The 27823-nt window shown below is 36.3% G+C and overlaps 1 protein-coding gene and 1 long non-coding RNA gene across 3 annotated transcripts; one reads left to right on the forward strand and one right to left on the reverse strand.

Moving 5' to 3' along the window:
• The first annotated feature begins 7945 nt into the window (after positions 1-7945).
• On the forward strand, positions 7946-10183 carry LOC135157700 (uncharacterized). The gene is made up of 2 exons (XR_010296668.1): positions 7946-9237; positions 9794-10183. It is a non-coding gene; the product is annotated as an uncharacterized LOC135157700 (long non-coding RNA).
• A 7891-nt stretch (positions 10184-18074) lies between these two features.
• On the reverse strand, positions 18075-26126 carry LOC129260684 (carbohydrate sulfotransferase 14-like). 2 transcript variants are annotated; one of them, XM_064114507.1, is made up of 2 exons: positions 25103-26126; positions 18075-23325 (listed from the first exon to the last, which is right to left on the reverse strand). In XM_064114507.1, the coding sequence occupies exons 1-2, from the start codon at positions 25127-25129 to the stop codon at positions 22495-22497; spliced, it is 858 nt and encodes a 285-aa protein (XP_063970577.1). In that variant the 5' UTR covers positions 25130-26126; the 3' UTR covers positions 18075-22494. The 2 variants fall into 2 exon arrangements, with proteins under 2 accessions (XP_063970577.1, XP_063970576.1); XM_064114506.1 differs by having other exon boundaries at positions 25843-25984.
• Between the last annotated feature and the right edge of the window lie 1697 nt (positions 26127-27823).

Raw genomic sequence — 27823 nt, forward strand, 5'->3', positions numbered from 1 at the left:
TGCCGATAAAAATAGTTTTTTATAAGAAATATTTAGTCATTCGAAAAAATTTGCTTATCGCCTGAGGTCTAAGTTTAGCGTAGATGAAAAGAGTTTTCGAAAAATTATATTTATCCCCGAAAAAATAAGTTTATCACCAACAAAATTGCGCAGCCAGGCCGATATAAAGTTTATCGTTAAAACATAATTTTTCAACTTGAAAAGCTAGTTAGGTTTATATTAGTAAAAAATTTGTTCTACACCTCTCCCAATTTTGATTTATGGGGCGTTGCAAGAAAGTTACGTTGCAATTGATTGCAAATCGACTGCAACTTTGCAGCCGATTCCGATCGACTGCAACTAGCAATCAATCGCCAATTTGCGTTGCAAGAAAAAGGCTTGCGATTGAACGCAAGTTGCAGCTGATCTGCAGACGATTTGCAGCTGTAAACAGGGTCTGCAGCCACTAGCGTACCTACGGGGGGGGGGGGCAGAGGGGGCAGTCTGCCCCCCTGACGAGCTACAACCCATGCAAAGGACGTATCCCTGCCCCCTGACAAGCTTGAAGACCTTTATTGCCCCCCTGACGAGCTTGAAATTTTTTTTTTTGCTTGTCAAATTTTTTTCTGGTACAAAATCCTTCATTTGTGATTGAAAACCTTTTTTTTTTTTTTTTTTTTTTTTTTTTGCTTGTCACATTTTTTGGCGGACGGTTTTGCCCCCCCCCCCCCCTGTGAAAAATCCCAGGTACGCCACTGTCTGCAGCACAAGACTAGCCGAAAAAGCAAAATAATGGCTTGCAACAATCCTGTTTGTGGAAGAGAGTAAGTAGAAAATATTCATTTTTCAGACAATTCTTTCTCCATTATGTATGTTTTTAGAGGATTTATATATTTTAGACCTATGCCAGGGAAAAAATTATTTTGAAAAAAGTGAAAATAAATCTTTATCGCCGGTCGAAATTTCACCTTCAACAAATTTTCTACCGTACAATTTCAATCCCAGTCCCACACTTGACTTTTTGTGTCGGTAATGCACGGTTGTATCAACAACACGGCAGGTCATTGCCGGTCATGCCGGTGCACTCCTAGTACCAATGAGGTCCAAACATTAGCATGTATGGACCTCATAGGCGACAATGCGTTAAAAACAGGTTAGAACTTCTAACCGTACTGTTTCCTGCACCCAAGTATGATATTACTCCCAAAATATGAGTTTTGTCCTCGTTTGTTTATCATTTATTAAAAGATTGCCCATTAAATATATTCCTATTCCTAATTTGAATTTAATAAAATAAAGGGAAACTTACATTTGAGTCATTTTCGATCTTTTTTTGGCAGTCAGTCCGGTCACCGTCGAGTGCGATCAAAGCGGTATGAAGCTGATTTTCAGATCACGTGATACGTGTGGTCATCACCTGATCAATCGACTATCCTTTTTAAAGACCGCAACAATTATAAATTTTATTATAAAATATATATAGAATAAATTATTGCATAATATTATGTATTTTTCTACAATTAAAAAATATTTTATGATATAAATTTAATATTTGACGTAAAAATCGCTATTGAACAAAATATTTATTAAAAAATAAAAAATCAAACAAAATAAAAAAGCCTTGGACACAGTGCAAAAAACCTAACGATTTGGCCGCGTTGTTAACAACTATCGTAAGGGGCGCTTTATTTATAAATAAAAAAGAATATGCAGCTGTCTATGGCGACGTGGTTTGTCGCGAGATTTGAGACAAATCCGTGGGAATTCTTGAGAAAATACATCAAAAGAACCGGTGAGTACCGATTAAACATTATTAAAGTTGTAAATAGATTATACATACCTTGTAGATTTAGTTTTTAAGGTGATATTAGTGCTTAGTTCTAAGCTAGGGAGGCCCAAACGCGCGTGAGCGGAGTCCCACTTTATTAACACGGGTAAGTATTGCGGTGTCGCCTAGAGTGATGCCGGTGCAGTGCTGTTAAAAATCACCCAGAAGCAAGTAAATGTGTAGGCTCTAATTATGTATGAAACATCGAAAATGACCTTTAAAGATTATTTTTGTTCCTATTTGAAAAGATTTTTTAAGTTATATCGGTTTCAACCACTCTAGGCGACACCCCAATACTTACCCGTGTTAATAAACTGGGACTCCACTCACGCACATTTGGGCCGCCCTAGCTTGGAACTAAGCATCAATATCAATTTAAAATATGTATCTACAAGTTATGTATAACCTATTTACTACTTTGATAATGTTTAATCGGTACTCACCAGTTCTTTTGATGTATTTTCTCAAGAATTCCCACGGATTTGTCCCAAATCTTGCGACAAACCACGTCGCGGTAGACAGCTGTACATTCTTTTTTATTTATAAATAGAGCGCCCCTTACGATAGTTGTTAAGAACGCGGCCAAATTGTTAGGTTTTTTGCACTGTGTCCAAGGCGTTTTTATTTTGTTTGATTTTTTATTTTTTAATAAATATTTTGCTAAATAGCGATTTTTACGTCAAATATTAAATTCATATCACAAAATATTTTTAATTGTAGAAATATATATAATATCATGCAATTATTTATTCTATATATATTTTATAATAAAATTTATAATTGTTGCGGTCTTTAAAAAAGGATAGTCGATCGATCAGGTGATGACTACTCGTATCACGTGATCTGAAAATCAGCTTCGTACCGCTTTGATCGCACTCGACGGGACCGGACTGACTGCCAAGAAAAGATCGAAAAAGGACTCAAATGTAAGTTTCCCTTTATTTTATAACATTTAAAATATGAGTAGGTTTATAGTTAATGGGTAATTTTTTAATAAATGCTAAACAAATGAGGACAAAGCTTGCATTTTTCGAGTAATAATCACTAATATCATAAAAATACTTGGGTGCAGGACTTCTAACCTGTTTTTAACGCATTGTCGCCTATGAGGTCCATACATGTTAATGTTTGGACCTCATTGGTACTAGGAGTGGTTTCAACGGTTGAATAGCCATCCAGTAAATAGAAATTAGACTTCCATTACAGTCTAGACATTTTCACAAAAAAAGATTCCTCTCCATTTGTCTCTCTTTTTTTAAGAGTCTGTCTAACGTTACCTCGAGCAAAGTTCGTGCAGGCCCTACTCCACTTCACTACCGCTACACTACGCTCCACCTACCCGAAATTTCGAGACTGAACTCTATCTGATATTCCGAGTGACAAAGCAAAGGTGGGATTTTATGGGGGGGGGGGAATATAAAATTCATGCAACATCACGATCTTTAAAAACAATTAGGCCTAACTAATATTCTTACTTACACCAAGTTTCACTTTTCCATGCTTCTATCAGTCTCAAAATGGGTGATTTAGAGCTAACATGAAGTTCCTCACACAAATAAATAATTCACTGCCGTATCGCGCGTGCATGCAATGTTTTGAAATCGGCAGCGAATTATTTATACGTGTGAGGAACTTCATGTTGGCTCTAAATCACCCATTTTTAGACTGATAGAAGCGTGGAAAAGAAGTGAAACTTGGTGTAAAGTAAGTGATCATGGTGATAGCGGTGGTACATCGATGGGGTCGTATGATTATGATTATTGGGACAAATGGAATGATGTATAGGGTCCTATATATATTTAAGAAAAAATCAAACTTTCAGCTATTGAAACGATATATTTTTGTTAAAGAAGAATAGATAGCTCAGTAGTGATCAGGATAATGAATTTACTGAGCATAGACAGAGGAGATTGTATCAAGACTATATGTCATTAATGTATTGAAACAGATAATGCTGCATTTAGTGTGATGCATAATTATTATCCTTGAAATGTCTCATGATTAAACATAGGGTTGAATATTTTTCAAGCTTTAGCAGAAAATGATATTCTTGTGGTCATTACTGTCATTATTATTCAATCGCAAAGTGAATTATCCGTCACTGTTCCAATTCTTTGCAAAAAAAAAATCTTAGTAAATGAAATCGGTGGTAGCATTATTCTGTCAAGGCAGACCGTTGAAACCTGATTGGGGCGCGAAATAATTCACTGTGAAAATGCTTTGATATTGATCTCATAAAACAATAGCTGATAATAAACCACTGTCAGACCAACAGACGTTGTGGTTTCCAAAGAATTGATCCAAAGCCAACATACCCAAAATTGAATAATTCTAGGAGTCAGTTATATGTCGACGTATCAAACAATATCTTGAGTGTAATGAATTTTGAATGGGGCAGAAAGCGAATTTCATCCCCTTTTATGAAATATTCATAGTACGAGGGTATAATTCATTACACGTTACTGAGTATCATCCCAAAGCGGAATACACGGTTACAGCCTTACATAACGAAGCAAAACTACACGCGACATAAAACGGATATTAATAAATAAATCATATTTACAACCTTTCATTACTATTCTAATGTCCGTAAAGTATTGTTTATTGGATTTTGAAGGTCCCTCTAATAAACGCAAACTGTGTGCCCCTAAGGCCTACTATCATCAGGGCCGTAGCCAGAAGCATTTTGTTGGGGGGGTGTACCAGCTAAATTTGCCAACTAAATTTGGCGAGACAGCGCCAACGTGAGCACAGGGGGAGTCTGATGGGGGATGTGCCCCCTCCTACAATAATCAATTGCTAAAAGATTTTGAATTTTTAGAATTGAATTAGTGGCATTTGGTGAATACTTTAAGGTAAATTATACAAAGATATTTGCACTTTAAAAATAAACATTTTTGATCAAAAGAGAAAGGCTAGTGTGCCGTAGTTGCTAACTTGCAGTATATAATGATATACCCTATGCATTAATAATATCAAAATCAAAGATTTGTTAATTTCTAATTGACCTTCTGTGCAAGATGTCTCAACTAAAATTTCAAGAATGCTACTGCTAACAGTGGCGTACCGTGGGTCACGGCATTGGGGAGGGGGCACAAGCAAAAATTTAGAGTCATTAAGTGGGCGCGCGAAGCGCGCTCAATTGCCAGGTATACTGACCTGATAGAGACATTTTAAGGACTGTGCCATTAAACGGATATGTATCTTAGTGATCAAATAATGCGAGCGCGAAGCGCGAGCTGAAAATGTTTGGTATTCAGTCCTAAAAAGGGACATTATAAGCAAAGTTTTGTAATCATGATACGTATCTGTCTTCAAAACAAACAATGCGAGCGCGAAGCGCGAGCTGAAATTTTTTGTATAACTTAACCCTAAAAAGGGACATTTTCAGGACTATCTTTTGGAATTTATGAAGTGCGTACGTATCTCATCATAGTCATCTAATGCGAGCGCCAAGCGCTTGCTGATTTTGTTAGAATTACACTGGCACATGAAGCACTTTTTGTGGTCATTGTAATCATGAACATGATACGTATTTTACTAATGAAATATTGCGGGCGAGAAGCGCGAGCTGACAATTTTTGAAATTCAGACCTGAAGAGGGGCATTCTATGGCTTGTTTGTAGGAATTTACTATTTCACTAATTAAGTAATGCGAGCGCGAAGCGCGAGCTGAAAATTTGTTATAATTAGATCAGAAAAAGGGACATTTTAAGGACTGTCTTTAGGAATTCGTGCACTGCAGAAACGCCGGTGATTTAACACCAGCCCGGTATCTATATCGGTCCACACCAATGCGAACGTAAGCACAGACTGGAAATGTATTATTAAGGCCTTAAATCACTTTAAGTATATAGTCATGAAAAAAGCATATGTCACTACATAAAACAATGATAACTTGAAGTGCGAGGAGATAGTTTGGTGCATAATCTTTATGGACTTAAACTACAACAGGACTATATATCTCATTAGTCAGACAATGCGAGCACCAGGAATGATGCAACCCCAACCTGCCCCCACTCCCACCCATCCCCATCCTAAGCACCTTCTGACACCATTAAAAAAAAAAAAGTTTAGTAAAAATAACTTAGAAAATTTTGGTGTTTTTTGCCAACTGCAAACTTGTAGACAAGTCTACAAGTTGTAGACTTGTCTTCATGAATTTGCCAACTGCAGAGTTACCATTTTTTAAGTCTTGTGTTCTGTTCTTTTCAGATCTGAAACGGGGCAGTACTTGCACATCACTTTGCTGACTGGTAGAGCGTATAGTGTTCTGCCACTTTAATAGGCCCACTTTATAATTTGCCAACTATTCTTTGGCTTTGATTATTCAACTTAAACCTTGGAAATTCATCCCACCCAATATTTATGTACCTAGTCTTGCCTTTGATTTTACAAAACTAATGTGTTTGTTAAATCGTCAATAATTGTGGTATAATTTGCAAACTAACAAGCTTGTTCATATTGGGGGAGGATCGGGGGCTTACTTTGTGTGTTATTATAGCTCCATCTGTTATGTACTTAGTATTTTGCTGACTAGTAGGGCTCTAAGCCTGGCTACATGGACTTGGATTTGCCAATTGGTTGTCTTTACTCTAAAAGTCGTAACCTTCTTCGAAGTTAGTACCCCTATTTTTCTTTCCTTTTCTTTCTTTCTTTCTTTCTTTCTTTCTTTCTTTCTTTCTTTCTTTCTTTCTTTCTTTCTTTCTTTCTTTCTTTCTTTCTTTCTTTCTTTCTTTCTTTCTTTCTTTCTTTCTTTCTTTCTTTCTTTCTTTCTTTCTTTCTTTCTTTCTTTCTTTCTTTTTTTCTTTCTTTCTTTCTTTCTTTCTCTCTCTCCCCCTCTCTCTCTCTCTTTCTTTCTTTTTCTCCCCTATCCTCAATTTTGCCAACTGGTACATGATTTTGCCGACTGCCACGAATGTTGGGGGGGTGTCACACCCCCCCATACCCCCCCTCTAGCTACGGCCCTGACTATCATAATTTATTTTCACTGGTGCTTTCTAAACGCATATAGGTGCGTTTTTGTCTAAATTGATACTAATAATAAAATCCTTGGCTGGTGATAAAGGTCCAATGGCTCTATTTCATCTAATTTCTGACAAGGTTAAATATATCCAGATTGAAGTGATGTCTAGATTTAGTCGCTAATCCCCAGGCACGCCACGATTATATTCAATGTTACACAATATAAACCTAAAGTGCATTGACTAATTTTCGAACATTACCCCATTGTCTATACGATGTCCTCTTGTTAGCGCGATATAAAAGTGATTTTTAAACTAATTTCTGATTTTAGGAAGGGTGTTAGCCGCTTATTTGATACCGTTGGCCCATAACATATCGTTAGTGAGATAGTTGCAAATTCAATTGTTTTTAAAGGTCGTGATGTTGCATGAATTTTATATTTTCCCCCATAAAATCCCACCTTTGTCACTCGGAATATCAGATAGAGTTCACGGTCTCGAAGTTCGGGTAGGTGGAGCGTAGTGAAGTGGAGTGGAGCCTGCACGAACTTCACTCGAGGTAGTCTACCGTTAACCTCCCTTTTTATGACTTTCCTTGGCCTGGCCTGGGATAAAGTGAAAATTTTGCTGTTTCGACTTTTGTCTTTGGAGGATAAAAAAAAAATTATTTATTATTATTTTTTTTTTATTTGGGGGGGGGGGGGGTTCTCCAGACTCCGTATATCTCGTCAGACAAGAAAAAGAAACAAAGGTATAGGGGGTCTACATGTATTGGGCTACTTTTCAGAATCTATTGTCCACATCTGCCACATTCTTGGGGAAGTTTTGACATAGGATGTTGCCTGCCCAGGGCTCTTGCCCAGGGCTCTTTTTAAATTTCTTACAGGCAGATTGCACAAGAGGTTCTTTGCAAGGACAGTATTTGTGTCGTTCATTTGTAATGATGTGCCGTATGAGTCACATTTCTAATATCCATCTCATATAAATATAAAAAGATATACATGTAAATACATTTATTTTTTAGATTCAATATGTAGATCTACTATGCCGGGGGGAGGTACCGTACTTAGATTTGGTTTGGACAAAGGTGTGCGGCTGTAAGTTCGAAACCCATACCCATATTTACAGGTCATTTTGGCTAAAAAGGTACCCATTATTAGGGATTCATTACAGGGGCGGATCCAGGATTTCCAAAAGGGGGGGGGGGGCACATTTTCGCCTGGAAAAACTTGACAAGCAAAAAAAAAAAGGTTATCGCCCAAAATGTAAGGTCATTTTGTATTTGCACCTAAGACATTGGAGTAGAATATGGACCCATATTTAAGGACATTATCTAAAAATTGGGCCATGCTTAGGGATTTTCCAGCATAAAACCATACGCCATGTTTAGGGATTTCTTCAAAAAAGGCGACCCATTCCTGCGGCATATCCCCATATGCCTTATCTCGTGAGTACCCCCCCCCCCTACCCCCTGGGCTACTATGTAGCTGACTCTTGATTTTTATGCAAGCACATGAGGTGCTATATAGATGACAGATTTTTTTTCACTTTAAATTGTTAAATGGATGATTACAATGCTTTTCCAGGTGCTTTCAGTTAAAGGGTGTCTCGTATGATGCATCATTATTAATATTGAATGCATAATCATGATTTTTTTTTTACATCCTTTTACATCAAGCACAATACTCGGGGGGGGGGGGCATATGGCATATGGTCCCCCTTGACATTTTTCAGAATAAATCTGCCACTCAAAATTGTATTCCTGCACCGCTGACTGACGTTTTACTTTCAAGTCTCACACAACTTTTGATACTAAATTTGCCATTCCCAGGTACAGGGTCAGGAAATTTTGCAACATTATGTTTGTTTAAGTACATGTCAGACAAAAACATGATTACATGTAAAAAGTCAATATTCATAACTGGGTAATTTTTTTTTATTGACAATAGTAATTTAATGTCACTGATGAACTTTGTCTTGAAAATAACAATAAAAAAAAAATTTAAGAAGTTAAGAAAAAATATTTAAAAAAAAACATGAATTGAAAGGAATTTATTTTGATACCAGATTTGTTAAAGTAAAGAAGTTAGGATTGCTCTAGAAAGGAATATGTACACCAAAGTTTGGCATTCTATTACGAGCTTTTTTAGTAAATTAAAGCAAAAGGTATGATTTCATAATTTTTTTAATTGCGCCGCCCATGGCTGAGGAACCATATAGTGCCCCTCCCCAGGCCAGAAGTGACTTTAATCAAAACACCCTTGGACTACTATAATGATTAACACACTGGCAACTGAGCTTGTATATTAATTTTATGAATATGTTTTATCTCTTTGCTTTTTGCTTTTAATTGCTTACTACAGTTATGAAAAAGAAGTCTGGAACCTCAGAACCACCATAACTGTGTCTGCTACAATGTGTGTTCTTGCAACCAGCTGATTGATTCATTTTATCAACTCTTGAATGGTAGGTTACATGTAAACTGTATTATTATTAATAATTCACCATGATCGTAATGCGGATGGGGGTGAAATCTGTACACATTGACCCAAGGATAATGCAAAATGAAAAAGGCTAACACAAATCTCTATCTTGACTGGACTTCTCAGCAATGAAGACATCCCATTGATGGGGGAAGGGGAGGGGGTGGTTGTGCTCATCCAAGGTGTACTGTATGAAAGTGTGTATTTTGCTTTCATTGATTTAATATATTGCATATTTTAATTTCCATGATTCTTTTATTTGGGGAAAAACAATCAGTTCACACTTTTTTAGATTACATCATGGCAAATTGCCAATTACTATGGTCTAAGGAGTAAGCCACTATCCCTCTATCATATCATCATTTGGGTGCAAACAAGGCCCTTACCAGCAGACATAGGGGCATTTCTGCACCGATGGGTGCACAAAAATGTTTTGCTAAGGGCGTTCTTGCACTGAAAGGACAAAATTTGAACTAACCCAAGCTATGTATAGTTATGGGTTTGCATTATTTCCCATATTATTATTTTTTTATGAACAGGTTGATTATCAGAACTGAATTCAGAGCTGCTCCTGTCTGTAGTAACATCATTATAAGAGTGGACTTCAGAATGAGGGCGTTGCTTATTTAAAAACTTCACTCCATGGAGCTCTCCAAATTTATCTCAAATTAAACTGCTTCTGGAAACCAGATTTGTTCCTACAAGCAGAGACGATTGTGGCTTTCCTGACTGGACTTCTATGGATTCTTCATGCCAACCTTATGGACTGTGGTCTTCTGCATGAGACACATCAATTTCAAACAAGACATTCTGTGGTGAAACACTTGATGAAGATGATATGAAATTTTTATTTCATATAACTGAATCTCAGAAGTAATTCCTCGAGAGCAAGAAACATTGAAAAATGAAAATAAAAGGTCCATCAATAATGAATGTCTTGAGCAGTGTTCTTTTTTGTGCACAGATCAATGGATCTTTTCAAGTCCAAGCAGGGATGTAGTCAATGCTGACCTCGAGGCAACATTTTGCTGGCCTTGGTCCGAGTCACTGTACAGAATCTATGGGAAGTTCTCTCAAGCTGCCTCATGACTCGGAAGAATCAGCCTCGACCTCATCCCTGTATGCAAGTGTGATATATATCTACGATGCAATCTCATGATTAAAGAGAGAGAAACAAGAGAGCTTCAGATTTTGAAGTGTAGCAATCTCCTGAAATGTATGTTTTATTTGAAAATCAAACTAAAATAACTTAATTGGGCATGTTATTCATTATGATATGTATGAATGAAAGCATTTAAGCAATTTGGTGCTCTTGCAAATCATATTCTGAGTTGTATTTACTGCAAACGCTCAGAAATATTGATGAGCATTTGCCAGTGCATGAAGTGTTTTTAATAAAGAGTGGCTTTTGTGCCTATGGAGAGTTATTATTTCTTCAACATTTCTTCATACAAATAATTTCAGAAATCACAATTTGAATATTCCATGACCTCTGATAACAAGAGCAGAATATTTTTGGTTATTGACACACTTTAAAATGATATTAGGAGAGAATGTACTGAAATTGTGTGAAATGGCATAATTGCTGAAGAGGCCTATAAAGATTGAAAATAACATTATTTCAAGTTTTTCTTGAAAAAAACCCGTGGAAAATTGAAAATGGCATAATTTACACAAGTTTTCAAAACAAAATACAAAAAAAAAAAAATTTGCAGAATTTTTAGTACACAAGCCTATGGACAATCAATTGAACGTAAATCGAACGCAAATTTTGCGCATCCTCCAAAATCTTACATAAGTTACGTTCGATTTGCAATCAATTGCAAAGCTTGCGCTTGATCTACGTTCAATTGATCAAACGCAACTTCTTCTTGCAACAGGATTGAACGTAACTTGCGTTCAATTGCAGATTTGCGTTTAATCGGAGGACTTACGCTCAATTTTGGGAGTTGCGTTCGATTTGCGTTCAATCGCAAGTTTCTTGCAACACCCCATTAGACAGATATCACGACATAACATTCCGTATACACGCATCCTTCGCGCCTTGAGCGAGCACATCAAAGTTTTATATTTTTTTATGATGATATATACATGTATAATATGTATATATATATAAATATATATATATATATATATATATATATATATATATATATATATATATATATATATATGATAAGTTTACTTCTACCAATCGCTGTTGAGTTGTGAATATTAAACATAATGAGATGAGGCGAGGCCAACTCAACAGATATACATATATATATATATATATATATATATATATATATATATATATATATATATATATATATATATATACATATATATATATACATATATATATATATACATATATATATATATATATATATATATATATATACATATATATATATTTTTTTTTTTTTGGGGGGGTCAATTTATTAATCGTACCTAATAACCCACACCCCCTCCCCCTTTGTGGTTGCTGACTTCTTTAAATAGCCATTGTATTCGTAGTTATCTGTTTAAGATTTTCATGTTCATGTTCTGTATGATCCTTAAATTTACTTTGATTTCATCGGACGTGAGAGACTGTGCTCAGTTTTCTTTATTACTCTGTTTATGATTTCCTGCACTTTTATGTTTAACAGATGGATGGTCGCTGAGCTGCAGCGAGCCAGACAAGCACACAAAGGCTAACTCTACACGATTCGAGGTGGGCAGCACTACATTCTTCCAGTGCACTGGCGGATACAGTCTCATAGGGCAACCGCAGAGGGCGTGCTTGCCATGTGGAAAATGGAGCGGACCAGACCCGATCTGCACATAATAAACATAATGAGCATAATGAAGAAAAGACTGGTACATGACAAGAATCTACTGATCATATACACAGTATAGGTCCCTAGAACCTTGGACAATATTCTGATATAGATCAACATTCTAATAAAAGTTAAGCTCATGAAAGCTTAGCAAATCGCCAACTACCGACAGCTGACTTTAAACGAAGTAAGACTTCTGTTCCATTTTGTGTTTATTGATAATCAGTGACTTTGTTTTAAATAGATAATGAGTAAGGATTTGTATTCGCAAATATGCATGAATTTTCTTTATTTTCTTTGTAAAGAACATTGTAAAGTATTAAGTTATATAATCAAGTATACACAAGTCCAATCATGCCAATAGAGGGTCGCAAGACGATAAATACCGTCAGTAGTAGGCATATATTTTGTATTTTCTGTTTCTGCATATTTTTTTTTTCAAAACTAATTATTATAATACATTTTACTATCGACTAAATGACCACAGTGCGTTTGTACTGTAGAAATTCAAATATATTGAATTTCATGCTTAACTTATGTAAAACCTTAAATTTTTCATGGATTGTTAAGGCCTCTCCCAGCGATTCCAATGATAAACTATACATCGGATGAATAAATAATGATTCGGAATATAAATGAATAATAATAGCAAAATATCAACACAGATATACATGATTTGTTTTCACATTCCCCTCGGCGTGCTCGGTGTTTATGTTGTATGTTAAGAAGTGCTGTAACACATTTTACCGTTGATGAAAAACAAAACCTTGGGTTTAACACCGAGCCTGCGTACGGTATTGTAGACTGGGGCATACCGAGTACGCCAAAATTGTCAGCGTACTCAGGGGAAATTTATTGTTGTTCCGCGCACGATCGTCGAAAAGGATTTAAACTGTTTTAATGTTTCTATTTTACTCTCTATACTCAGCTGCTTCTTTTTAATAAAATTGAAAATTAAACAAGAGAATGTAATTAGACGTTCTTGGAAAGAGTTGTCCATTTCATTTCAGTTGAACGATTTGCTGTCTTGCTGGGAGAACTTGGATATGTTGAAAGAGAAGGCGTATACTTTCATTGTCATGGTAATGCTATGTTGACGCTGAATCCACGAAGTGGCACAACATCCCAAAATCACATGAAAAGTCAATTTTAAGTATATTTCAGTTTTAGCATTCTCTGTCAGACTCTATGGTCTATCATTTCACCGAAATTTGGAACCCAATTCGCTCTAATTAATGAAATAATTAGAGTGAAAAAAACGACACGAGCCTCAAATCCTTAGTAAAATAATCCACGAAATGGTACGCAGGGGCGCGCCGTTTATACGCACGCTGAAGTAATATTTTCCACAAAACAACACTTGTCATGCTTGTGTTTGAATTACCGATTATGTCAAGATTTGATGTGCAATAACTTTTTAACATGGAAGGCAGGAATAGATACCTGGCTCTTGGTCTGTGCATTCTTCATTCTGTTAAACTTCACAATCATATAGCAATGGGCAGTTAAAAATGTAAAAAACCTTTATTCGCGTTTATCTCGAAAAGTGATTTCGCGCATCAACGGTCGCGTGTGCCACTTCGTGAATTCGGCGACGAGCACAGAATGAATGAAAAGAATAAAATATTGCACTTAAAATTCGTGAATATTGAACCCTGCCAAATGGAAAAAAATAATACTGCGATTTAAAAACGATGCATTGATTGAGTTAATCTTTTCGAGTGAAGATAAAAAAACATTTTTTAAATCTTGTTGTTGTTTGTTCGTTTTCATACATAATTTTATCCAAATCTGCCTTCTTACCTTCTAAATTGGGTTGTGATCGCTTGTATCTCGCGTGTATGGGAGGGGGGGGGGGGGCATGTTGTCCCCCTCGTGTCATTTCAGGGTGTATAATGACACGAATCGTAGTCTAGTCCTGAGCCTCTTTCACATAAATCTTTTTTCGCCGACTACTAGTATATGAACACACAGTCCTGGCTCGGGATTACTAATTATGTGTCACGCGCGTAAAGCATTCCCATAGACTTGTGTGTTAAAATGGCACTTTTGAAAAATTCATAAAAAATAAACGTGAAATTAGAGGGTCGAATGTTTACTACCATTGGATAGACTATATGTCTAACATTCCATATCTGACCAGGGAAGTGTATCGTAGCCAACTCATTTTAAAAATGAATCGCCATTTATGAAGATAACTATGATGGGATCAACTTTATCAACTGAAACAGTAAAATAGCCCTAATTCTTCCGCCAGTCAAAAAATTGGTTCCAAAGTCATTTTATATCTTCCCAATTTGGGCAAAGGAAGTTCAGTAGTTACCATTTCTATAATCAGTGTTAGATTTTCAATCATATTCATACACTTTTGTCAATCAGCAATATCAAATTAAAAAAATTCGAATGGGTTGGGTCGAACGAATATCTTTAGCCCTCCTGTTGTAATTTAGGCTCATGGAACCATTACCGGCTTTCGGGTGTATCGTCCTCACTCGGCTACGTGCGTATAGTAGTCGAATAATGAACTCGGTAAACTGGTCCTGAACGAGGCTGCAGCGCAGGCAAATGATGTTGCTTCCTAGCAGAAAACCTGTGGATAAGGAAGTTAGCTTTTCGGAGACGATTCCAAATACGGCCAAAATTATGTAGGAATATGAATTTAGCAAGTAAAGTGTGTATCAATATCAGGTCTGAAAGACAAATATGTTTTTTATAAGGGACATCTATAGGCTAAATTGCTTCGGTGTTTTATCCGCATCATTAGTAATTGATAAGTACTCAAACGCAAAAGGAACAATTGGGACGGTGAGAGGGGTGGAGTGAGAGAGATAGAGAGAGAGAGAGAGAGGGGAGGGGGGGGGGGGGTGGTTGGAGAAAACATTTCGTGAAACTAATTGTGTCATTACTTTAACCAGAAATTTTCAGAACAAAAACTGATAAAGAGACTGGAAGACAAGTTCATCACACAAAATACCTTCACTATTTTGATAAAAACTGTAGCAATTGTAGCTGAAAACACAATTTTACTTTTTTCTTCATTAAAATCAATGCTCTAGGTACATGTTAAAAACTCACATCTATTCCTAAAGAGGAAATGGGAAAGAAAAAAGATAATATCGAATTGTTGAAGAAAATCTTGAAATTATTACACATTTATTTTTAATTTGAATTCTCAAATATAATTATTTTAGACTTAAATTACCATAGCCGTAGGCGGCGATTTTGCTATGTTTTTTTTTTTTTTTTTGGGGGGGGGGGGTTGATTTTGTTGATCAAGAGGAGCCTGACAGATAAGCTAGGTTTTTAATGTTCGCTTTTTTGAAAACCAAATTACAATTTTTGGCTATTTACAGAGCGGAATCTTCCCTAAAAACTGATTGTTGGTTTTGGGATGACCCGCTACAATAGCTTTTTTAACGTTCAACTTGGTAAAAAAAAAAGTTCAGATTGGTTGTACTACATGCCTATGATTGATTATAATAACGGTACGATCAAATTGTCACTGCTGTGTTATATTCAGTTCACTTTCAAAAGCAACTTTGAAATAAACACTAATTAAAGGTCAAGTCCACCCCAGAAAATGCTGACTTGAATAAATAGAGAAAAATCAAACTAGCATAGTGCTGAAAATTTCATCAAAATCGGATGTAAAATAAGAAAGTTATGACATTTTAAAGTTTTGCTCATTTTTCACAAAACAGTGATATGCACAACTAGGTGACTCAGTCGATGATGTCCATCACTCACTTTATCTTTTGTTTTTATTGTTTGAATAGTATACAATATTTCATTTTTTACAGATTTGACAATAAGGACCAACTTGACTGAAACATATAATTTTATTAAATAATGCTAATTCCACATATTCAGGGAGGAATTAATCGTTGTTTCACTTGACAATGAGGTGAAAATTATAATATTTCATATAATAAAATACAAAAGAAATAGTGAGTGGATGACGTCATCAGTCTCCTCATCTGCATACCGACCAGGATGTACATATAACTGTTTTGTAGAATTAAGCGAAACTTTGAAATGTCATATTAGCTTTCTTATTTTACATCCGATTTTGATGAAATTTTCAGTGTTATGCTTGTTGGATTTTTTTCTTTTTATTCAAATCAACTTTTGTTGGGGTGGACTTGTCCTTTAACAATATGCCCCCAGTTAAATGGGGACTCCTGGCTAAAAATGATATAATTTGAACATATTAATAAAACCAGATAGACAAAACACTGAAAATTTGATCAAAATCGGACCAGGAATAACAAAGGAATGGCATTTTAAAGATTTGCGTTATTCCAGGGAAACAGTTCTGGGCATGTCTTCATGAATATTCAATGAGCAAACTGATGATGTCATAATCCCCACTTGTTCTTTTGTATTTTATTATATGAAGTTTGGTTTATTCAAAAATTTTCCTTCAAGAAGTGCATTAGATATTCATTGCTGCAACTTATTTCATTAAAAGGGAGACATATTACTCATAATTGTATGAAATAATGAAACAATTATGATTTCATGTAATAGCATAAGACAAATGAAAAGTGGAGATGCAGCATTATCAGCTCATCTAATGAATATTCATGACGATGTGCATGTAACTATTTTCACAATATATTGCTAACCTTTAAAATTCAATAACTTCATTATTTCTTATCAGATTTGGATGAAATTTTCAGCATTTTGCTCTGTGAATTTTACTCATTTATCTAGATATAAATATTTTCAACCCGAGGCATCCCTTTAATAAAAAGGGACATAGGGGTAACAACAGGAACAGAGGCGTGCTTTCATTCTGTGCATACTTGATTAAGATGTTTGGAAACATGAAATTGTTAAGTCGCACAACTCACTGTGTAGGATATTCTGGCGCTAATCACAATTCTAACATTTTTGTAGTGAGATATTAAGGTATAGAAATTCTGTCTAAATCAATCGGATCCGCAAAATGGGCAACATTGTTCATGTTGCTTGGATGGATGGATTATATGAACTATGTTACATTCTTTTGTGGGTGGCATCATAAAAACATGACGTTGCGTTTTGAACATCAATTGTAAACCAGTCATACCTTTTTTGTTTGTCCGATTTCTTTCAAACCGTCTTTCACCATTCTTTTTATGACCACCATTATAATCTCTAACATATTGTATGACCGAGGTCGGTATCAATTCAAAATGGGTTGTTTTGTGTATTATCGTTACATATTGAATCAAATCTACAAAATCAAGGTAGAACTACCATTACTTGGTTTGTTCGTTATTCGCAATTTGTAGAAATCCAATTTAGTGAGGATAAATAATAAAAATACTTCATACAAACTGATTTACGAACTGATGAATTGTTTGAATCAGTCAAAATTTGGGCCCCGTCAAGAGTTACGATTGATCCGATCAATCGTAACTGTATGGAAATCCATCGGTGTCATATTTTTTTCTATAGGAATTTTGCACAGTATCCTTTGTAAACAAAGAGAAGCATAGATAATTTTCAAAAAAACAATGAATGCATAAATATACATCACAGTTAGAAAATATTTTGAACAACCATGCTGAGTAATACATGTTGACGTTGCTAGCCGTCCATAGTTGCGATTGATCGGATCAATCGTAACTCTTTGTAAGGCAGGGCCCAGATGTGAAAATAAGAAAGTTATGATTTTTTTATTTCGCTTCATTTCACAAAACGGTCACATGCACATCCTGGTCGCTATAAAGATGAGGAACCGATGACGTCAGTCAATAACTTTTTTCGTATTTATTGTGAGAAAAATGATATTTTCATATCTTCCTCATTATAAAGACACACACATATTTCTCCCTGAATAGAATTGCCAATGTATGATATGATGAAGAATCTCCTAATTGCCAAACGGGCGAAAAATAAAATAAATAATTCGAGGAATGAAATAAAGAATAGAGTGAGTGACTGCATACCACAGAGTTGTGCATATTATTGTTTTATGAAAAGTGAATAAAACGATCAAGTATTACTAAAGAAACAATCAAGCAATTTTTATTTCGTAAAAATATTTATTAGTTCAAATATGTTTTTAGACTTTTGAATAATTATATCAAGTCTAAGTTTCACAGAATGAAGAATGAGAACACAATGACCATCAGCTTGAAAGGCATTTGTCACAGTGGAATACAGAAAGTCTATGTTGTCATAATACCTCAGTCAAATTTCTCCTACCATGCCTACGGCGGCCGTGAGGCGAGTCGAAAACAGCCCTTTTATTCAAGTTTATTCTAACCACCTATATATGTAGCTGGTACAAAAATGTTAAAACGGCTTTTTCGACTCGCTGTACAGCCGCCGTAGGCGAAATGTGACTGAGGTATTAGCCTACTGCTTTATTTCTGTCATGATTCTTCACTCTTTGCGAGTGATTTTTAACCTAAATTGCCTCGAATGGCTTCATAATTGGCCTATACATTTATACCTACGGATCGTAGCTGTACCAGATTCAAGTGGACGTTAGATAAATGCAAATTCTCAAACCAGTGAAGACCACGAAATAACCAACAAATGTATATTTATTGTCATGTGATCCACTTTCTAACTGCAAAGATCCAAATATGTAAAGGTCAAGTCCATCCAAACAAAAAGGGGATTTGAATACACAAAATAAATGAGAAGAATCAAACAAGCTTAACGATGATAATTTCTTAAAAATTGAACTTAAACTCGGAAAGTGATTACAAATTTTAAGTTCTGCTAATTAACGAATAATAATTATTTGAACAAAACGTTTTTATGCAAATAAAAGAATCGGCGATTTCACACATTTATTTGATAGTTTATTTTATGAACTATACAATATGCCATTTTTTGCATTTTAGGAATTGTTAAGATACGTTAGTAGATGACGTCATATCAGTTCACTCATTTGCATACAAACCGGAATGTGGACAATAACGTAACAATATTTTCAGACATATTATGTATTTCCCATCCAGTTTTGATGAATTTATAAGCATTATGTTCATTTGATTTTCCTCTTTTCATTCAAAACCAACTTTTATGTTGGGGCGGACGTTTCCTTTAAAACGGGACTAGTTCATCTTGCTTTTCAACCAAATTTTCTGTAGGCAATATCTAATTGCAACCTGGAGTCTTGGACTATCATTATGTCACGTGACATGTAGAGTAGAGGATTGGTGTCTATTTCATATTAACCACAATACTCATAAAGTTATGAACGTCTTTACCACTATGAACTGCCGAAATATTATTTTAAAAAATAAGAGCTGTTCTGAAAATCAATTTCCATTGATATCATTAATTTCTTTATTGTCCTGCCTGCATAAAAACCCTTTTGACATAAGGATATACTCCCCTTTATCACATCCATTAGGCTTGCCATATTCCAGTCGATTGTAAAATCATTCGTAACTTTACGAGCTGTTTTGTGAAACAGCCCCAGAAATTTAGTATAATAGCATATGAATGTATATATGAATATATTCATCTACAGGTGTAGTCCAGTCTGGCCGGTGTAAAAGCCAATATACCGTGTGTTAAAAAAACACCTTGACACCTCACAAATCCCAATTTAAGGAAAAATATGCCATGAATGCATAATTATTGCATTGCTGGAAAGAGTTTCATCTCCCAAATAATTTGATACCATATTCATGATGTATTTCCTCACGCTTGGATGATCAGTAGGTATTCTTTGCGGTGATGTAATTGTGACTTGTGACAAAGTAAGGCATGACTGCAATGAATGAATCTAGATGCCAGTGATGTCATAATCGTATATACATGAGTTATAAACATATTTGCTGATCCATTTTCAATGAAATTAACTTGAGAATTGATACTAAAATGTGTTTATTGAACAATTATAATGCCACCGTGTTACGTCATTGACATCTGGATTCATTCATTGCAATCATGTCTTACTTTGGCACAAATCAAAATTTTCATCCCTGCAACGAATACCTCTTGGTCATCCAAGCGTTGACACATAACACATAAATATGGTAAGTAAAACATCACAATTTAACTTTTACGAAATGTACGAATTCAAATTTAAGGGGGTAAAATACTTTGAAATGAACCCAAAATATTGTAATTAAATATGTACATATATGTGTTTTCTTCTAGCCCATTTCGAAACACAATCTTACATACTGTATTAAGTATTTATTTAAAAGCAAGCCATAACTTTATATCTTCTGTTTTCGTTAAATGGTAATAGGCCTATACACCAGGCATTGAGAAAAGGTTTATACACATTATTCTGATTGTGCATCTTGCCTATTGCTGTCGTCACAAAACCATGATTTTATGAACTAGACTGTCTCTGTGAATACATCAATCATGCCAAGACCTATTTGTATTAACTACATTATTTAGCATCATTTCGATTCATGTTTTAATCATTTTCATTTACATAATTTTCATACACAATAATTATTGACACCACTGAATCTAAATTGGTAAATTTATTAGAATATATAGCATTAATCAAACATTAATAAACATCCAAATGAGTACTGCAATGCTTGAACGAATAACACATTTACTAACAACAGTAACCATTGGAAATACTCGCTGGTAATATGCCTGATAAAATTGCTTCGATGACCACCAAATAACGTATAACATGTAAACCTCACCCCAAAACGGCGACCCATTATAACCCAATACGACGTTTGGCGCAATCATTCTGAAAAGCGTTTCCGCCAATTCCGCCATTTTTTGTTTCATATCTGGATTTTTTTTTTGCAAATACGCCATAGCAAGTTATCTTATGTAACGTGACATTTTGCAAGACAGTGTCATGCCAATATGACCCGTTTGTGTACATTGTAAAAATATTCAATGTAAGTTGGCTATTGAGATTTATCGACAAGGGCTAATCCGAGGGACACAGCTAGGGGGCACGTGTCCAACGTTTTTGGGCAATGTTTTTGCTCTTTTGAATTCAAATAGGCAAAGTTTTTTTCGGAGCGAGGACGACTTAGGGAAAGTTTGTTTGTCAATTTTTTTTAAGTCGTGGTGCAAACCCGGCTCTTTCTGAGAACCAATGGTATCGGTTTTTGTTTGTTTCTTTGTTTTGTTTGTTTTTTTGCTTGCAAAATAATTCTGAAAAAATCAAATGACACTTCAAGTACCACTCTCCCCCTTTTTTACATATCCTGGACCCGTCCCTACCATTAAATTGAGATTAACTAACAGTTTCAAATTTCACCAGAATACGTACGACATACACCTTTACCATATTGCTAATTTAGAGGTATACCATCCAAACTGTGATAATAGAAACTTAAACACACACATGAACAAAAATCATGATATCTTACGAAAATTTATATCATTGCTTTCGTTGATTTGGAATGATCACGAAATTATGTAGCGGTGATATCCGAAATCAAAATTTATACATGTATACCGGCCTGCATTTCACAAAATGAAGGCTCTATAAGTATAAGTCAATTTTAGATTCAACTAAAGCTATCTTGTTTAAACTACGTCTGTATGCTCTGAACATTCCCAATCGAAGGATAATAAACATCATAAGAAACAAATTTCAGTTACAATTATTTGGCCGAAATAATACACTGCGAACATCCCCAACCACTAATGACTCATCCTTTTTGAAAAGTCGATTATCTTTGACCAATAAGTTTGTATCTGATTTTGGTTGTCTTGCATCGACGCGTCGCGACGGTGCGTCTTCTTGCAATCCGATATGTCATGGGCACATTACCCAAATGCATTAGGACAGCGAGGATCAAATGCTCCATAAGAAAACAGTGATGGGCAGCTTGATCCATTAGCGTCTTGGTAAGAAACCGCATACTTGAAACTACCCTTCAAAGTCAAGATATCAACGGGTTTGTTGCCCGGGGCGACGCGTCATCAGTATGGATGAGAATCCCAAGTTAGGGAATGTTCCTCGACATCTCTGGAGTAACACTCGACCCAAAGTCAGTCTCCAGACAATTGACAGTGGTGTCCCTCACAGCCGCTAGTCCTTTCTTCACCCAGTACAATAGCTGCTGTTCATACAGGGCAATCATGATGTCTTTCTGTATCCAGGGTCAAACATCAAGGGAATAGGGGCGTGTGCATACCAATCATATTTCCGGGAGAACTGGGGAACGTCCGATATTTTTCCTGGTCAGGCTGACATGTGTATTGATTAAGAGTTCTCTGATGATACATGCGTGGTGATGACTAGGCCTATTCATAAACTTGAGAGTTGATAAATTCTTTGAGGTCATGGTGATTAGGCCAAGTGCGACAGAGTTGCGATCGTGGAGTTATATCTTTGGTTTAATTGTAGCTGACCACATTAATATTCAAATAGTATATCACAAATTCCAATCGTAAGCGACGCATTCACCAAAATGAATGCTCAAAGATTAAAAGACACACAATAAATATAAATTCATATTTCTTGAGGGTGACAATCATAAACCCTTCGGCCTTGTTACGTCAGAAACTGGTGGTGGATAGCCAAATAGTATGTAGTCCCGCGCATACTTATCTACGACCTGTTTCATGTAGGTGGGGTGAACATTGTTCAACTGTTGTTTCTTCTTATCATCTGTCGTGGGTTTGTACCAGCTTTGTCTCGCTGGGAAATACGCGTCACTGCTCCCACGAACCTTGTTGATAACCAAGGTGGCATCTTCGGACAACTGCTCGAAGGATCCTATGAAGTCGTATTTCATGGCGCATGGCTGGCAAAGCTCGTGCATAGGTCTCCAGTGGGGATCCATCCTACGGTAGTCACTGTCCACCAGGAACCGCAAGAACTCCTCGAAAGTTATCATCGACTGATCAGACCCCTCAATCAGCGTACCGGGTTTCCTGTACTTCTTAATGATCTGCGGGCCGTACTTAGAGTTGTACGACCCTATGTTCTCACCAAACTTATTACGGTATGCCGATAACAGCCTTTCAGTGGGGTCCCGGACAAACATAAACTTGTAGTAATTCTTCAGTCGATACCGTACTTCCTCTTCACTGAAGTCACGTAGAAAGACCAAGTCTTTTTTATGGTCCATCTTCATCGGTGTCTCCAAGTCAGGCACCTTGTTGTTCATGTATTTTATGACACGCTTCCAGTTAGAGCAAGCTACTTTCGGTACGAAGCAATATATAAATTTGTGAGCATCATCTACAAGGACCTGGGCGTCCAGAGTTCTCCTTTGCTCACTGTTTAAGAGTGAGATGTCATTGAGTTCCTCTACCGCACATAAAGACTTGACCGTTGTATTCCTGACGTTTCGAGTGACCTGGAAAAAAGATACAAATGTAAAGAATAAAATTTAATGGTTATGTGAAAAAAAAAGCAAAACTAGTTCCCTTTCTGCGGGCTAAATATCTCACAACGATAGAACGACCAGTTCATGCATAGACATATAGGTTATATGTGTCATTAACAAGGCGGATTGACCAACGCAGGATAAAAAGAATATAATTAAAAGAAACAAATCATATAAACCGAAATATAGAATAATCATATTAAACGAAGATATAAATATTTGTTCTTATTTAAAGAAACATTGAACTGGTCGCAATTACAGTGGAAATTCAAATCGAAACTCCAAAAACAACAATCAGATAAGCCAACATTTTTGGAATATAGGATCCCCTCAATGATACAAAGAATCATGACGATGTTCATCTTCATTTATCTTCTTTATCGTGATAACAAACAGATATATAAAGAGCTAACCTTCAATGAAATAAACAGATAACCCCGAAAGACATTAATCTTGTCGGGAAGTTTTCTTCCTTTTCATATTCTTGTCACATCGACCACTTTAGATGAGTAAAATTGCATTTCTGGGCTTCCAAAAGTTTACCAACGGGTCAAATCGATGACCCTTCCTGTTCAAAATCACTTCACAGTTATCACTTCTTACAGTCTTAGGAGTGCATTTGGAAATGCATTTTGAAGAGCTTTTAAAAGAGTGCTTTATAGGTTCGGAAGTTACATGACAGAGATCCGGGAATTAGAGAGTGTCATGATATTAAAGGTCTGAATGAACTTTAAGACGCATGGCAGTAATGGGCCACAGGCCCAAAGAACAATCTAAAAAAAAAAAAAAAAAAAAAAAAAGACATCCTTCTGGTGTTAAAAATAAATTAAACCCCTAGTCAATGGCCGCAGCGCTGTTTAGACTGGGGAAATTTTTATTGGGCTAAAATTGTAATTCGTAGTATGTTTTTCTGCCAGAATCCAATGATTCTTGCCTAGCATGGAATGTAACATGGACGCCATTCCCAAGGCCTAGTCAAATTGCATATGTGAGACATGCACCAAACATGAAATACCATGTGATAAATGATGTTGTCAATAAGAGTAAATGTCTAGCAGTCACCCATCTCTTTATCATTTTTTGAAGCCCCGACCAACAATGCTACGAAACAATTTTAACTTAAAATATTTGCCAAACCGTTCCCCAGATAAAGTCTTAGAAATTGTTCAACAGTATAAAGCTCGCTATTTTGGTTTCTATTATTCGCAAAAATTCAACTACACGTATCTCCACTTTTAGATCGTGCAGCATATAAAAATATTTTATTTTGCGTCTGAATGACACTTTGTTTAACAATAAAGAACACATGGACGAATAGTTCACATGTATCATATTATTCGTCTTATGATACGAAGATTAGTTGTTTTGTCTGGGACTCTGGGAGCTGTGTGAGAAACTTTAGAAGTGATCCTTCATCACGATCCTCCCCCCTGACAAGACATTGAATAGGCTACAATCCAAATAACTATTCTTCTGTAAACAGAATCACAGTAAGCTCACATTCAATTATGATAGCATGGAGCTACTATTAACAGATGATACCTCTCATTTACCTTGTTACAATTTTGACTTTATTAGTGCTTGGTATTTCAATTTGATTGGAATGCCAATGCACATTCTTTCCGTTAAGGACATTATCAACCCTGAATCCAAACTGAAGAACAAATAAGTTGAAAATGACATATTACACAAATATGAAGAAAGAAAAAAGTTATATAATTATAGTATCTTTGGAAAAAAAAATCACCTTTCGAGCGTTTGTCTTCAGTCCCATAAAGAGCCAACGGACTTCTGTGTGCAAATGACTAGACTACGAAGAATTAGGAAAACTATAGATTCACAATTACCAAAAAACCTTTTTATTCCGTGGCCTTCATCATGTGTACTTTGTATGGGGCGTATTACGTAGCATGCGTCAGGTGACCCGACTTTTTTTTTTGGGGGGGGGGGTTGTGTTTTTTCCTCCTTGGTTTCTTTGGAAACATAATCAGGGCAAAGGCTGTACGTCTGATTGCAAGAGTTCATGATTGAGAACGAAGAGCGGATAAACAGTTTGTTTAGTGTAAAGGCCTACGTTACATGTTAGGTTAGGTTATAAGTAGCTTTGATTTAAACATTCTGATTTTTAATTGAGTTATCGCCGGAGCTTGTGTCACGAAATCCGCATCTTCATGAAGAAAAGGAACGCTCCCATCATCATTGCCGATAACGTGGAAGACTGGATGAACCATCCATGCCGACAAGTTTAACATCCTCCGCATCAGGGATGCCCCCATTCCTCCCAAGACAACTGCTGCTTGGAATTTTGACGACAACAGCCATTAGTAAACTGATATATGGTCCAAGAGGTCAAAGCGTGATGCATCTCATCTCGTCTTATGCCAGCTGTATCTTATGTAGTGATGGATATTCCAATAGCCATTCGATATGTAAGGCTCGTCTCTCATTCCTGTCCCAGAGGAAATAAAATGTTTCTGATTAACCCACCGTTATCCCAAGAAGGTAATAGACCATGCTCATCCTAGTCCAAACATGTAGGTCCATCTTTAACGAAACTGATATGCCTTTTGATCGGCATAATTCGAATAGAGATCGGACATTCTCCGAAAATGCTCCAGACAATGGACGAAGCGAGGACAATTGTCCATGTCTAGACCCATACTAGACCATACCCCCACTGGGCGGGGTAAGTAACCCACAAAGTGGGTGCTATAACTGATGCCTACTGACGTCCCTGAACCTGCATTTCAAAAGGAAAACGATCGATGTCTGCTTCATTATTTTCTCTGTTTACACTTTCGTCTAGTACAATCATGGACTGGTACAATGACACCAATATGAGCATGGCCGATTAAATCGGATCTTTCATTCATCTTTCTATTGTATCCTAATTTGTAAGTAGTCTCTAAATGAGACTTTACAGTGTTAAAATGCTAAAACTCTGAGCGGGAAGTTTTTGGTAAATCCTCTAAAAGTAGCCGTCAATGTACAGTCTGCTAGACCTACACGAAGGCCTATGTTCTAAATTGATGTAGTACAATATGGCCTATATTGCTTTACATGACTAAATTGGTAAATTATGCGCTCAATTTTCACAATAGGTTATTTTGAAAGAAAATGATTAAGAGAGGGGGCTAGACATCTTACAAATACCCGACTGAATATTTAACACCCCACGGCATGGGAATCAGCACAGAGAATTATACTTTGTTCATGGGGGGCATCTATTGCCCCTCAGCACAAAAGATAATCCTCAGCTCTGACGTCCATGTCCCACTCCTCTTAACAAATGCCCCACCCATCCGCCCTTGAACTTGGGTCAGTAGCAGCCATCTTGCGAGCAGGTTTTCACAAACAGATGTTCCAGAAATCAAAACCGTTTAATGACCCGGCTCATGTGTTCTCATCAATCATGAATGAAAACTTAAATACATTTTTTTAAAACCTATTTCATCTCTGACTACCTCTCCAGCTGCGAAGCCTCGGCAAAATATATTGGTCACGCCGCCCGAAAATGAAATTGACCTGAGAACTATTCTCCGAAAGCTGTTCAATCGTCAACACCATTAACACGTGGCATATGACGGCCGTAAAATTCAGTCTAGTTCAAGAAGAGTAGAGTGCCTCAACACTATGTGTTAGAAAAGTTAATAGTGGGTAAAACTCTAGGGAACTTACAACTTTGTTGGGTAAGATCTCGTTCGCATGTTATAGGGTCAAAAGTGTGTTTTATGGGTAAATTTCAACGCCACATTTCTTTAAAATTTACACAGCTTTTGGTTTCATTTCACCCAACAAACATGCATGTTCCCTTTACATTTTACCCAATATTGGGGATTTTTTTTTTCAGAGTGCATTGCACGATAACCATGCAGACAGACCTATTGAACTCATTATGCTGTGTTACATTATTTTGTTTTCCCAGTTTAACAACTGTATCAGACCATGGACCTATATTACAAAGTCTATATATGATCACACCCCTGTAGCCGACACGACGAACTAATATTATGTCGGAGTGATTAACTCCTATTGTTTGGGGTGATGATGTCACCCATTATATACCAGCTTCGCTAAGAATTTGGTCTCAATTAATTTATTGATTATTTGAACGAGGAGTTAACCGCAAAGGGTGGGTGGGGGCACCCATTCAAATGGTTTTGTTAGCAGCAGTATTAATGGTGTCATGTAGCCTATGACGTAACTTTAATCGCATAAAATGATATTCATTAATGATGAGGAGATATCTGCAATGATCTCTAGATCAATTAAAATCAAGGTAAATAAACAAAGATGCAGCTAAAAAAAACTTTTCGAAAAGCTGCTCATCCGAGCCAGCATTACCAGCAAGAAAGACAAGTATTAAGGTAGTAGTGTAGGCCTACATGTATTTTGTGCTGCGATCCGCATACCCCCCCCCCCTCCCTCCATTCAAATTACGCACAGCAGCCTATTATAGACCCCCCCC

This window comes from Lytechinus pictus, unplaced genomic scaffold (genome assembly GCF_037042905.1).
Source record: "Lytechinus pictus isolate F3 Inbred unplaced genomic scaffold, Lp3.0 scaffold_19, whole genome shotgun sequence".
NCBI classification, from domain to species: domain Eukaryota; kingdom Metazoa; phylum Echinodermata; class Echinoidea; order Temnopleuroida; family Toxopneustidae; genus Lytechinus; species Lytechinus pictus.

What these genes read in the sequence shown, in the direction of transcription:
- LOC129260684 (XM_064114506.1), bottom strand. Translation starts at nt 25,899, where the DNA reads ATGGACCTACATGTTTGGACTAGGATGAGCATGGTCTATTACCTTCTT. An exon ending in ATTACCTTCTTGGGATAACG is followed by an intron (nt 23,326 to 25,842) that starts GTGGGTTAATCA and finishes TCTTTTTTCCAG; the next exon opens with GTCACTCGAAACGTCAGGAA.